The sequence below is a fragment of the Lemur catta genome, chromosome 7 (genome assembly GCF_020740605.2).
Source record: "Lemur catta isolate mLemCat1 chromosome 7, mLemCat1.pri, whole genome shotgun sequence".
NCBI lineage: Eukaryota > Metazoa > Chordata > Mammalia > Primates > Lemuridae > Lemur > Lemur catta.
In genome coordinates, this window is record NC_059134.1 from 58,237,388 (window position 1) to 58,250,846 (window position 13,459).

At 36.7% G+C, this 13,459-nt stretch overlaps 1 protein-coding gene across 1 annotated transcript in view; it reads right to left on the bottom strand.

Moving 5' to 3' along the window:
* PPME1 (protein phosphatase methylesterase 1) overlaps window positions 1-13,459 on the bottom strand; it is a 63,558-nt gene that overhangs the window by 41,774 nt on the left and 8,325 nt on the right. Inside the window, exons 2-3 of the mRNA XM_045555486.1 lie at window positions 2,307-2,400; window positions 1,681-1,773 (exon numbers count right to left, since the gene is read on the bottom strand). Coding sequence (XP_045411442.1) covers window positions 1,681-1,773; window positions 2,307-2,400 — 187 coding nt within the window. The remainder of the gene's footprint in view (window positions 1-1,680; window positions 1,774-2,306; window positions 2,401-13,459) is intronic.

Here is a 13,459-nt window from a genome sequence, read left to right on the forward strand (position 1 = left end):
ACATGCATGAGCCACTGTGCCCAGCCTTGAAATGATATTTTAGATGCAATGGATTAAATAAAATACATATTAAAATTAATTTCACCTGTTTCTTTTTATCTATTTGAATTACCTACTAGGAAATTTAAAATGACATGTGTGGCTTGTATTATATTAATATTTCTATTGAATAGCTCTGGTCTAGAGACATGAGAGAGCCTGGCACTTATGGCCATATCATACAGCTTATCCTAGAGTAAGAGAAGGAAGTACCAAACGAGACATGGGCCAAATTATTTAATAACTATTGAGTAAGTGCCTATATGTCAAGAACTGTTTCAGGCACGTGGGAAACAAAAGGAATAAGACATTATCCTTGTTTTCAAGGAATTCATGGTCTAATAGAAGAGACAAGAGGTGCTTTTATACTTAATCCCAATAATCCCTGCTACCAGGTACAAAGTGGTATGTTCAGGGCCTTCCTCAACTCCACAGCCATCTGGCTCCAGGTGGCCAGTGCTGCTGTATTCCCACTTGCTCTCCCATTTTCTGTCCTTCAGGGTCCCTAGTGGTAAACAGAGGATGTATGTATATCTGCTTAATACACATAAGAGATGACAAATTTATTTTAAACATAGAGGTTGCTAATATCTTCCTTGGCAGCCTCTCTCCTTGCACATGGGCTGCCCCATCCTAGAGTCAAGGATATTAAACTGGCAGCATTCAATCCCCTACTCTGGACCAGGGTTATGATCAGCCAAATATTGTTTACTCTCTAGTAGCTCACAAGTACCATTAAATTACAAAGAATCATTCAACATAAGAAGAAATATTTTCCAAATACTTATGAGATACCTCCATATGCAAAGTACTACATTGGCTCTTATGGAAGACAAATAAAGTGACAGACATTATCTAAAGCAACTGAATAAATGTCTGCTTATCTCTTATATTACTGAGATACAGATCCCCACTTTTATCAAAGCACAAATCCATTGCCCCTCATTGCAATGCACAAACATACAAAATTTTATAAACTGACGAATTCATGCACTAAGCCTTACCCCAGTTAAGAACCTCTGGTTTAAAGAACAGGGGATTTTCAGCCTACCATGACAAATACTTGGCTTCTACTAATCCCTAACCTTCTTATGTGAAGCAATATAAGTGAGCACAGAAGGAAGAGTTAGACTAGTCAGATTTATTCAGAAGTAAAACAATGATTGCACAATGAATGCTGATTGTACAAATTGGGTCATTCTTGTCACAACCAACTAAAACAGTCAAGAGGGAAAAAACACTCAGGGTACATAACATTGTTACAAGAATATAATTCTCTGCAAGTCTGTCTGCTGAAACTGCCTGCTGTAACCTAAAATCAGTTTTACCTATTAGCTACTAAAACCTACTGTGATTCTAAGACTAGTTTTACCCACCACAGTCACTCACCAATCAGAACTTGCCAGCTCCCCCAAACTTTCAATGAACCTTCCTGAAGAACAATACATAACATTTTGCCTTTTAATAAAAACTCCAACCTTCTCTTTGTTCTTCAGATACATCAAAGACCACCCGGTTTGTGTGCGTGTCCCAAAATGCAATTATTGCTTCCCAAATAAAACACCTTAATTTCAGAGATTTGTCTCTACCTTTAATTGACTTCATCAGTGCTAACATCAACTTCTACTATCAATAACTTACCGTGAACACAGCCCAGGAAAGGGCAGAATGACCTCCTCCATGCAAAAGGAGCAGGACTGGACCCTCTGAACCACTCTTGTAAACTCGAAAAGTGTATGAATAGTTAAAGATAACATATCCAAGTTCTGGCTCTCTTAAGTTTTTGATTATTTAATCATAATAATACTGAGTAAAAAACTCAAGGAGCACTAACCTATATACAAAACTGCAGACTTCCAAATGTAAGAGAAACTTAAATATTTCTGAGACCCCAACCCTGAGTTTTTGAAGCATAAAGCCAGTATAACCATTTTTTTCAAAGAAAAAAAATTACTCCCTTTGCCTTAATGAGGACATAGTCCCTGGTTTCTATAATAGAAATGAAATCAGTTCAACTCACCTGATTTATGAAACCTTCTCCAGGGCCCTTAAGAGTTATAGTATATTAGTTTCATGAATGTAATTCTTAATCCCTTCTCCATGCACTGGATAATTATAGCCAAGAAAGATATTGGCATGGACTTTCAGGTAACATTCCATAAAGAACAAGTGGAGAATAAAGCAAGAATAAAGAACATTTTAGAAACTACCTTCTAACTTAGACAACATCGTAAACTCACTAAAGAATAAGCCATTGCAAAGGATATATCCTTGCCAGTTTCATTCTCTACTTCTACATCTTCCATGGATTCAAAGTACTGACTCCAAGGAACAGGGGAAAAATCCCGCTTTCTTCCAGGGCTAGGGAGAAAAAAAAGAAAGAGACATTTCAAGTAAAAAATAGTTATGTATGAAAAGATAAAATCTTGGTCAACAAATGCTAAATGTAAATCTGAAATGAAAATAGCAAAGGTATTTTCTCTTAAAGATATAAGAGCTCATCACAAAGCACCACATTAAAAATGTGTTTAAGTAAGTTCAAATATAGATTTAAGAGTAAAAAGTTTAGGATTCTAGAAAATTCATTAGTATATTTTAATCACAAATAAATTCCATGTTTATATATACCACAAAACCTACTAGTTGCTCTTGGCTATAGGCTCATTCCTATTCTCCCAACCCACTCTAATACCATTCCTGCCAGGTGCAGCAGTTTGCGCCTATAATCCCAGCTACTCAGGAAGCTGAGGCAGGAGGATCACCTGAGGCCAGGAGTTTGAGATCAGCCTGAGCAACAGAGCAAGACCCCATCTCCAAAAAATAAAAATAAAAATAATTAGCTAGGTGTGGTGGCATGCACCTGTAGTCCCAGCTACCCAAGGGACAGAAGCAGGAGGATTGCTTGAGCCCAAGAGTTCCAGACCAGACTGGGCAACACAATAAGACTCCCATCTCCAAAAAAACAAAAAACAAAAACCATTCCTACTATTAACACAATCATTCTTGGTCACTATTCCTTCTTCACACCTTTAATCTTTCACACTCTTTCATGCTTCTTTGTCATTCCCAACCAATCAACATTAGGAAACCTTCATGGGAGGCAAATTGGCAATAGTAATACCATAAATTCCTAGGAATTTATCAGAAGAATTGCTCACACAGAAGTGAAACGACTTATCTATTCAACATAGCATTGTTTGTAATAGAGAAGAGTTGGAAACAACCTAAATATCCATCAACACGGGACTGATTAAAATAAACTGTGGTACATAATAGTTGTAAAAATGAAGAAGTTATGCATTGATAAAATTCTTTGGCTTATATATGAATATATAACTCCAAGATACACTGTTTTAAAAAAAAGACAAACATGATGTACAGTCTATGACTTGGATAAAACTGGGCAATATATATAAATATAATTATTTATATTTATATTTGATTATTTATATACATTTACAATATCTCTGGGAGGACACTGATATAACACTGATAGTATCCTGGGAGGGGATGTATGACTGGGAAATGAGAGGAAAAATTTTCAGTGTATATCCCTTTCTATCTTTTGATTTTTGAACATATATTATTAAAAAATATAAATTTATTTTAAAACAAAACAAAAATAACCAATGTCTATTTACAGCCTATGTCTTCAACCTTGGATGGAGCACAAGAAAAAAACCCTGAGCCTTCCCCTACTTTTCTTCCCAGTAATGAAGGAAATTCAGAATTCTGTCAGCAGCAAAACATTGCCTCCTACCAGATATCTTCCCATATATGCTACGGGGCTGAGTGGAGAATACCTACAAAGCATAATACAAAGCCCCTCTTAAAAACTTAAGTTGATACAAAAGCACTCTTGGTTGGCTACTTGAATACTGGGAAGAATTACAATGGAGCCAACTGAGTAATCAGGGGTGTATTCTTTCAACAGCGAAGCATTTATTGAATGTCCACTCTGTTCTAGGCATTGAGTCAGGTCAGTAGTTCTCAATCTCTGTAACAGTGAAATCACCTAGGGCAGCAGTCCCCAACCTTTCTGGCACCAGGGACTGGTTTCATGGAAAACAATTTTTCCATGGATGGAAGCAGGGGTGGAGGGGGTGAGGGGAGTGGGAAGGTGGGACGGTGGGGAGGATGGTTTCGGGATGATTCAAGCCCTTTACATTTATTGTGCAGTCAAACCTCTCTGCTAATGATAATCTGTATTTGCAGCCGCTCCCCAGCACTAGCATCACTGCCTCAGCTCCACCTCAGATCATCAGGCGTTAGATTCTCATAAGGAGCACGCAACCTAGATCCCTTGCATGCAAAGTTTACAGCAGGGTTCATACTCCTGTGAGAATCTAAAGCTGCTGCTAATCTGACAGGAGGCGGGGCTTATGCGGTGAAGCCCGCTAGAGGGAGCAGCTGTAAATACAGATGAATCTTCCCTTGCTTGCTGCCGCTCACCTCCTGCTATGCAGCCGGGATGGTTCCCAACACTTGTACGTTCTGTGGCCTGGGGTTGAGGATCACAGACCTAGGAAACTCTAAAAAATACTGATGCTTGGGTCTCACCCCTAGAAACTGATTTAAGTGGTCTGGGGTATGGCCTGGACACTGAGAATTTTCAAAGTTCCTCAAGTTGAAAAAGGTACTAGGAATACAAATGTAGAGTACATGATTTGAAAGGAGAGGGGAATTCAAATTCCTTATAGTTTCTACCATTTCCCTATAATTCTCTGTAAGTTCCTAACACTTACAGTATGTGCTTGGTCAAATTATTCACACTCTGCCTTGGATTGTAGTGACTGAATAAAATAACATGTCTCTTAAATAATTTAATACATCTGGGTTTTGGTAATTGCTCAGTAAATGGATAATCCTATTTTCTGACAGAAAAAGTGTCTCTGTGGAAATAAATTCCAACTTCAGCCTGGACCCATTTTTTTTGGTTTTCTGGTTGTACTTGAAGTCCTACGGGATAACTAAAAATAGAACTTCTAATTCTACTCACTCATCAGTCACTCATAAATCTACCTATGCATATACTAATTTGAGTATAACAACCACAACATGGCATGTCAAACATGTTATAATAGATCCTAAAGATCCATGGATAAATTTTTTATATCTGAACCTAGGATATCATCATAGTATCTAATATTTACTGTGTACAACAGTGAGTCACACTGTGCCAAATATTTTACAGGCATGATTCCATATAATCTTCACAAAACTTTGAGTTATTTTTATCCTCATTTAACAGACGAAAAAACATATTTAGAGACATAAAGTAACTTGCCCAAGCTCACATAACTAATAAATGGAAGTGACAGAACTCAAATCTAGTCCTATCATTCTCCAAAGCCTCTACTCCAATGCTATATTACTTCTTAGATTCTTTTTTTACTGTTACACTCTCTCATTTACGCTTCTGAAAAGTAATAATGGCTTTAGTGCACATTATCAGAGATTTCCTTTTCAGAGTCCAAATATGTCTAACTTTGCCAATGCCATAGAAACTTTCCAAGTTGGCCAGGTACTAATTAAAGAAAAATTACTTCCTATAAACAGAAATTATTCCTAGGAGAATATTCTCCACTTCTAATTTCCTTCATTAAAAAAAAAAGAAAGAAAGCTTCCAGGGATTACCCAACTTATACCAACCAAATGAGTAATTCCCATTTGGTTAAGGAGTCAATAATTCTACATCTCCAAATGTTGTTCCTACTCCCAGAGATTTTCTAGCATACCCCTAATACCTTCTTTAGAACATACATTTGTTTATATCCTCCAAGACTATAGTTAATTTGCATCCAATGTAAGACATTAAACAGGCAGCAAAAACCTTACATTATCTTTGTATTCTAGTCACAAAAGAATACTCTAATTTAGGAATGTAGTTTTCATTATTTTTAAAAATAGCTTTAGATCCTCATTATTTTATACATAGCTACGTTACGGTCATTACAGCCTGGATAGGATTTTTTTAGTTATAATTTCTAAAATTAATTAGTGGCTTTTTTCTTCCATGGGGTCATAATGAAACAATTTTAAAGTAATGAAAGAACTTTCAAAAGCATAGCAAAGTTAAGCTATACTTTAAAAATAAGGATTTACTGACAGCTGCTGCAGCATGCCCCTACTTGGGCCCAGGAGTTCGAGGCTGTAGTGTGCTAGGATTGCAACTGTGAATAGCCACTGCACTCTAGCCTGGGCAACATGAAAATAAAAAAAGGATTTATTCATTCAACGAACATTTACTAAGAATGTGTTATATTATATGTATAAGGCTGGAACTGAGGTGGGGTGATGGGAGATGTTAGGATAATTATAAAACCAGAGAGACAATGTCTCTACCCTCAAGAAGCTAGTATCAAGTACAAAAATAACATAATGTACTAAGAGTTGAATACCCTAAGAGGTACAACTAAAGTGCGATCAATGTTCAAAAGAGGAAAGAAAGATTACTTTCAACTTGTGGAATAAATAGAGGCTTCAAAGAAAAAAATAACAAGTTAGGCATTGAAGGACAGACAGAATTTGGATAGATGGAGATAGGGAGGGGTAAGGAAGATATTTCAGGCAGAGAGAAGAGCATGAATAAGGACCCAGTCTAGTGCCTGTTATAGGAGACACTGAAAATAAACAAAAATACCTAACTGGAATGAGGTGGATATAAGTACAGCAGTTTTGAAAAGTTAAAAGAAGCTGACACATCTAAAAGGAAATAGTGAAGAAAGAATGATGTTACATATAATAAAGTGGGCAATATATGTTCTTTTTGTGTGATCTGTGTGGGATTTTATTGGAGAGGCCCAAAAGGCAGATAGGACTTGGATAGTATTATAAAAAGTGAAGAGCCAATAAAATGTATAGATTAAAGTATTTTAGAGAGATCGGTCTGGTAAAAGGTACAAGATAGGCTTGATTCTGGAAAAAAATATGTTGCAATAACCTGGCTAGGAAAGGATGGGAGTCTTCACTGGCAATGGAATTAAAATATAGGAAAACACAGAAAGAACTTTCAAAGGAAAATCAACAAATCTCAGGAATATTCACAAGACATGGATGACTGACAGTGGAATCAAAGTCAATTCTAAAGTTCTGAACTGTCAGAAAGATGAATTAAGTCCTATGATTTACAAATAAAAATCTACTTTGGTAGGTAACTGTATGCAAATTTTTAAATCAGAATAAAATTTATTTCAAACCTAACAAAATAAATGTATAATTTCCTCCCACCTCCTGCTACCAGAGGAAGGAGTTTGGCAGAGAAGGAACAAAGTGGTCTGTAGGACACAAAGAAAATATGGCTTCTGCCAAATTCACATGAATCAAATGTGTTTATGGATCCTTTGCTATTATCACAGACCATGTTCAGAATTTGATGAAAGCTATGAACTCTATATCCAGAAAAAATGCATGCACATGTATTTTGCATACAATTCCACTGGCTTCACAAAACCTATCTAAGAATGCCAAATTAAGAACCCTTGGACCGGGCACGGTGGCTCACGCCTGTAATCCTAGCACTCTGGGAGGCCGAGGTGGGCGGATCATTTGAGCTCAGGATTTTGAGACCAGCCTGAGCAAGGGCGAGACCCCGTCTATACTTAAAAAAAAAATAAAAAAGAATAAAAAAACAGAAAGAAATTAGCTGGACAACTAAAAATATATATAGAAAAAATTAGCCGGGCGTGGTGGCACATGCCTATAGTCCCAGCTACTCAGGAGGCTGAGGCAGGAGGATCACCTGAGCCCAGGAGTTTGAGGTTGCTGTGAGCTAGGCTGATGCCACGGCATTCTAGCCTGGGCAACAGTAAGACTCTGTCTCAAAAAAAAAAAAAAAAAAAAGAGTCCTTGGCCTATAATTTGACCTTAACAACCTATTTCCAGTGGAAAGAAAAAATAACAAGAGGAAAATTATAATGAAGAGACACTGCACTCTTAGTAGTTCCTAAACCTAAATTCCTTTTCCCTTTGCTACCAACTAAAGGTTATTTTCATAACCCAGTTCTGCCTGTATTAACTGTATGACCTTAGTCAAGTCACTTAACTTCTGAAAGCCCAAGTTTCTTCAAGTCAGATCCAACTTTATAGAGGTTGTTATGAGGATCAAAGTAGTCCTCTCATCCCTTGGTTACTCTCAAATTAGTCTGTTTTATTTTTATCTAACTAATAATTTTCTGAAATTATTTTATTCCTATATTTGTTATACTTGAGTCACCCCACCAAAATTCACCACTAATGTCAGATCCATTAAAGCAAGAATGTTCTCCATTTGTTCACCAATATATTCCCAGGGCCTGACACATCAATAATTAATATCTGTTGACAGTATGAAATGAGCTAATGTGCATAAAACACTTAGCTTTCTGTCTCAAGAAATATTTTTATTAGTATTATTAAGCAACTTTGAGGCTAATAAACATAGTGTCCTTTACTTAATCTGATAAACTATCTAGTAAAAGCAAATGGGATACTATAAAACTATAGTAATTAAGTCTGTGGTACAGATATAAGGATAGACATATAGATCAATCAAACAGAATTAAGAGTGTATTTTATATAAATAAAATAGTTAGGAAAAAAAAGAGTGTCCAGAAATAAACTCTAACATTTACAGTCATTTGATTTTTCAACAAAGAGGCCAAGATAATTCAATGGGGGAAATGATTTCAGGACAACTGGATATCTACATGCAGAAGTATGAATCTGGATCCCTTTCTCACACCACACACATAATTAACCCAAAGTGGATCACAAGCCCAAATGTAAGAGCTAAAACCAAAAAACTCTGAGAAGAAAACACAGGAGTAAAACTTTGGTCTTGGGTTAGGCAACAATTTCTTAGATGCAATACCAAAAGCAGAAGTGATAGAAGATATAGGACTTGAACATCATCAAAATTAAAAATTTTTTGTTAAAAATTCACAAGTTAATCTGCCTCAATTTCCTCAACTGTAAGCTTTTGAAAGTGATTATAAGCACGTAGTACTTCATAAATGTTAGTTATTACAGAAATATTGTTTACAGTTGAGCCACATGGCATATCAATTACATTTTTTCTTCTACATTTTGTTTTCCAGACTTAATAATTGTCTCTAATTTTGTTTGCTTAGTTTCCTGTGAAATTGTCACTAATTACTTTCCAAAACCCTTTGACAGGCAAAAGACATTAACAGGCATTTCACAAAAGAGGAAACACAAATAGCTCAAAAACATAGGAAAAGGTTCCCAATTTCATTAATAATCAGAGACATAAAATTTAAAATCACAGTATAATTTCACATCCATCATACTGACAAATATAAGAAGCCAGACATTATCAGGTATTAACAAGAAAATGGGAAAAATTGGAAAACAGTAAGGCATCACCTAATAAAACACATAGGTGTCCTTCAATCCAGTACTTTTACTTTACAGAGAAAGTCCTGTGTATAGGCATCAAGACACACAAACAAGAATGTTCGTAGACATGTTGGTAAAAGCAAAGACAAACAAGCTAAACATGCATACCAGTAGAATATACAAGTTGTGATGTATTTGGACAAGAGAATATGGCACAGCAGTGAAAATGAATGTAAAAGAGTTACATGAATCTGAAAAATATAATAAAGAAATAAGCAGAGAAGAACAAAAGCAGTATGATTCCACTAATAATAAAGTTCAAAAACAGGCAAAGCTAAACATATCTTTTTCACGGATACATGCATAGGTGGTAAAACTATAAAGAAAAGCCAGGAACTGATTATCATTTAACTCAAGACAGTGTGGGAAGTGGAGATTCTCTATGGGGAGAGGTAAATAAGGTGCTGATAGTGTTTTATTTCATAAGCTAGGTGATGGATACATGGGGATTTATCTTATTGTTCTTCTTTGAACTATATATATATTTTTAAACACTTTTTAATATGTATATTTCATAATTTAAAAATTTTAAATAAAAAAGCCTTTAAATTCTGTAAAACTTCTCTTAATATGGCAATTCACATTAAATAATCTATCATATCTATTTTTCACTTGGAAAGTTCTATTCCTGGCACCCTCCATTCATCTGCTCCAAATGGGACTGCCTGCTGCTGTCTGGATATGATGAACTGTAGCCATTTCACCATCATCCTGGAAATTCCTCTTGTCTTTCGTCTGTGCTGAATCCCTGATTCTCATATCCCATATTTTTCTTGGTGCATTCTCTTATTTTGATGTAACACTTCCTCCATTAGCATCCTGGGAAAGGGAAATTAGTTTTGAAACTTTGCACGTCAGAAAATACTGTTGCCCACTTTCGCACAATGACTGACAGCTTGCCTGGGTATAGAAATCTTATATTGGGGACTGTTTCCATCTATATTAATTAGGTACCTTGATAGATCCAACATTGGAAATATTGGCTAAAATTATGTGTGTATGTGTATGTGTGTAAAAAGTATTAAATATATAAAAACAAATACGTGAGTGTGTTTATATCATAATTAAATAAATAATTACATATTATAACCATCATCTAGTATAATTATATATTCATTCATTTTTCTTAAACGCATAGATGAGCTGGCAAAAAGGAACATGGAATACTCGGGCCAAAAGTAAAGTAAGGTGGGAACCCAGAGAGGCACTTAGACCATTAAATCTGGCTTTTATCTTGTTGGCATTTGCCAACTGGTTGAACTTGAAGTTTTGGGAGTTTCCTGGAGCAAACAGAAGAGGACACAAAGTCCACAGTTGGGAACCTTTGCTGAGCTATATCTAGACACATCTGAAATACAGCGTAGAAACAAAAAATGGAAAATATGAAATAAGTTAGGAAATATGACTAGGCACGGTGGCTCACACCTGTAATCCTAGCACTTTGGGAGACTGAGGTGGGGGCATTGCTTGAGGCCAGGAGTTTGAGACCAGCCTGAGGAAGAGTGAGACCCTGTCTCTACTAAAAATAGAAAAATTAGGCCGGGCACGGTGGCTCACGCCTGTAATCCTAGCCCTCTGGGAGGCCGAGGCGGGTGGATCGCTCAAGGTCAGGAGTTCGAGATCAACCTGAGCGAGACCTCGTCTCTACTAAAAATAGAAATAAAAATTATGTGGACAACTAAAAATATATACAGAAAAACAATTAGCCGGGCATGGTGGCACGTGCCTGTAGTCCCAGCTACTCGGGAGGCTGAGGCAGTAGGATCGCTTAAGCCCAGGAGTTTGAGGTTGCTGTGAGCTAGGCTGACGCCAGGGCACTCACTCTAGCCTGGGCAACAAAGTGAGACTCTGTCTCAAAAAAAAAAAAGAAAAATTAGCCAGGCGTGGTGGCACACGTCTGTAGTCCCAGCTACTTGGGAGGCTGAGGCAGGACGGTGGCTTGGACCTAGGGGTTTGAGGCTGCAGTGAGCTATGATGATACCAATGCATTTGAGCCCAGGTTACAGAACAAGACTGTCTCAAAAAAAAAAAAAAAAGAAGAGAAATATGGAGGGAAGAGTAAATAAGTCTTACATATGTCAAGTTGGAGTTCCAAAATGAAATAAGAGAATGGAACAAAAGTAATATTTGAAGAGGTAATATAGATTGAGTATCCCTTATCTGAAATTCTTGAGACCAGAAATGTTCTGAATTTCAGATTTTTTTCAGATTTCAGAAGATTCACACATACATGGGACACACTGAGGATGGGACCCAAGTCTAAATGAAATTCATTTGTTTCATATATGCCTTGTATGCATAGCCTGAATATAATTTTCTACATTTTTAATAATGTTGTACATGAAACAAAGTTTCTGTACACTGAATCATCAGGAAGCAAAGGTGTCACTATCTTAGCCACTCATGTGGACAGCCTGTGGTGGTTGTTTGGCATGATTATCATTCCTTTTTTTTTTTTTTTTGGAGACAGAACCTTGCTCTGTCACTCTGGGTAGCTCATTGCAACCTCAAACCCCTGGGCTCAAGCAATTCTCCTGCCTCTGCCTCCCAAGTATCTGGGACTACCAGCGAGCACCACCAGACCCAACCAAGTTTTTCTAATTTTTGTAGAGATATGGTTTTGCTCTTGTTCAGGATGGTCTCAAACTCCTGGCCTCAAGCAATCCTACCACCTCAGCCTCCCAGAGTGCTAGGATTACAGGCATGAGTCACCATGCCTGGCCTAGTCTCAAAATAATATTAGGTTCTCCATTCTTGAAATCATCAAAGCTGGCAATGAACATCCTGAAATCCCCTAGGAAGAATTGGAAGGGAACTGGTTCCTGCTGTGGGGATAGTAATGATTGGCAGAGGACCCTTGATTGAGCAAGCTTGAGCACCATGGAAACTAAGAAGAAAGTCAAAGTTTCCAACTGTAATGATAATGATGGAAGGGAGAAGGAAGGTAAAGTGAGAAGGAAGAATCAAAGACAACGCTCAAGAGTTTCTGATGCCATTCAGAGACAGAGAACACAGAAGGTCATTTTAAAGAGTTCTAACTTATTAAATACTGATTTGTCATTGTGCTTGAAAATCCTAGATCCTATTCCTATCACTTTTCTGTGTTGACCACTGGCGAGAATGTTAAATCGGGCATCATAGAATCCCAAAATGGAAATAGCAGTAGCATTTCACAGAATATCCTGAACTAGACAGGACAGGATACTTATAGCCCAATATATGATGTGGTTTCAAGCAAATAAATGAAATCTTACCTCACCTAAAACCATTTTCAGATAAGATACTTAATCCATGGGAACTTTCAACCTGCTGAGTCAGACTACACAAAAATATACTTTGCTGAAAGTGCATAGATACTGACAGACTACTGCAGCACAGGAAGAAGAGCTGTAATCTTACACCTTTGATAATAAAGAATTCTACTTTGCCTAAATTAGAAAAAAAAATTCTAAATTTTATTTCCACCTTTCACCCAACATGAGAACAATTATTAACTTCTTTTTCCAAATGCTAAAAGTAAAAAGAAAAAAAGGATATAATGACAACTTTTCTAAAATAATCTGGGCTCAAACAAAAACAAAGCCCTTGAAACACCATTAATGAAAGCAAGAAACTAGACAGGATACAGGCTTTTTGATGTTTTACAAGGACTAATGTAATGTAGCTGCTCACCCTTATAATCAATGTGTGTGGCATTACCCAGTAATCAGAATTTATGTAAGCTACTATTCTGCCAACAACAGGAAGAAAGCAAGCAGGTTTGAGGTCACAGTTTACCAACCAATGAAGTCCATATAGAGCCTCTAATGAAGTATATTTCAGAGCCAACAGCCATACAGCTCCCCTTTCCCAGACTCAACTGCATACCATGATGATCTAGAATAAAAGACACATTTCATAGGCAAACAGCAAATATCTTTAGGGCAATTATTTTAGAGCTTCTTTCCAGTCACAACCTGCTTATATAAGCAGCTAATTTAATTCCAATTCATTAAAGAGATATTTGAGTATGCCGTGCATA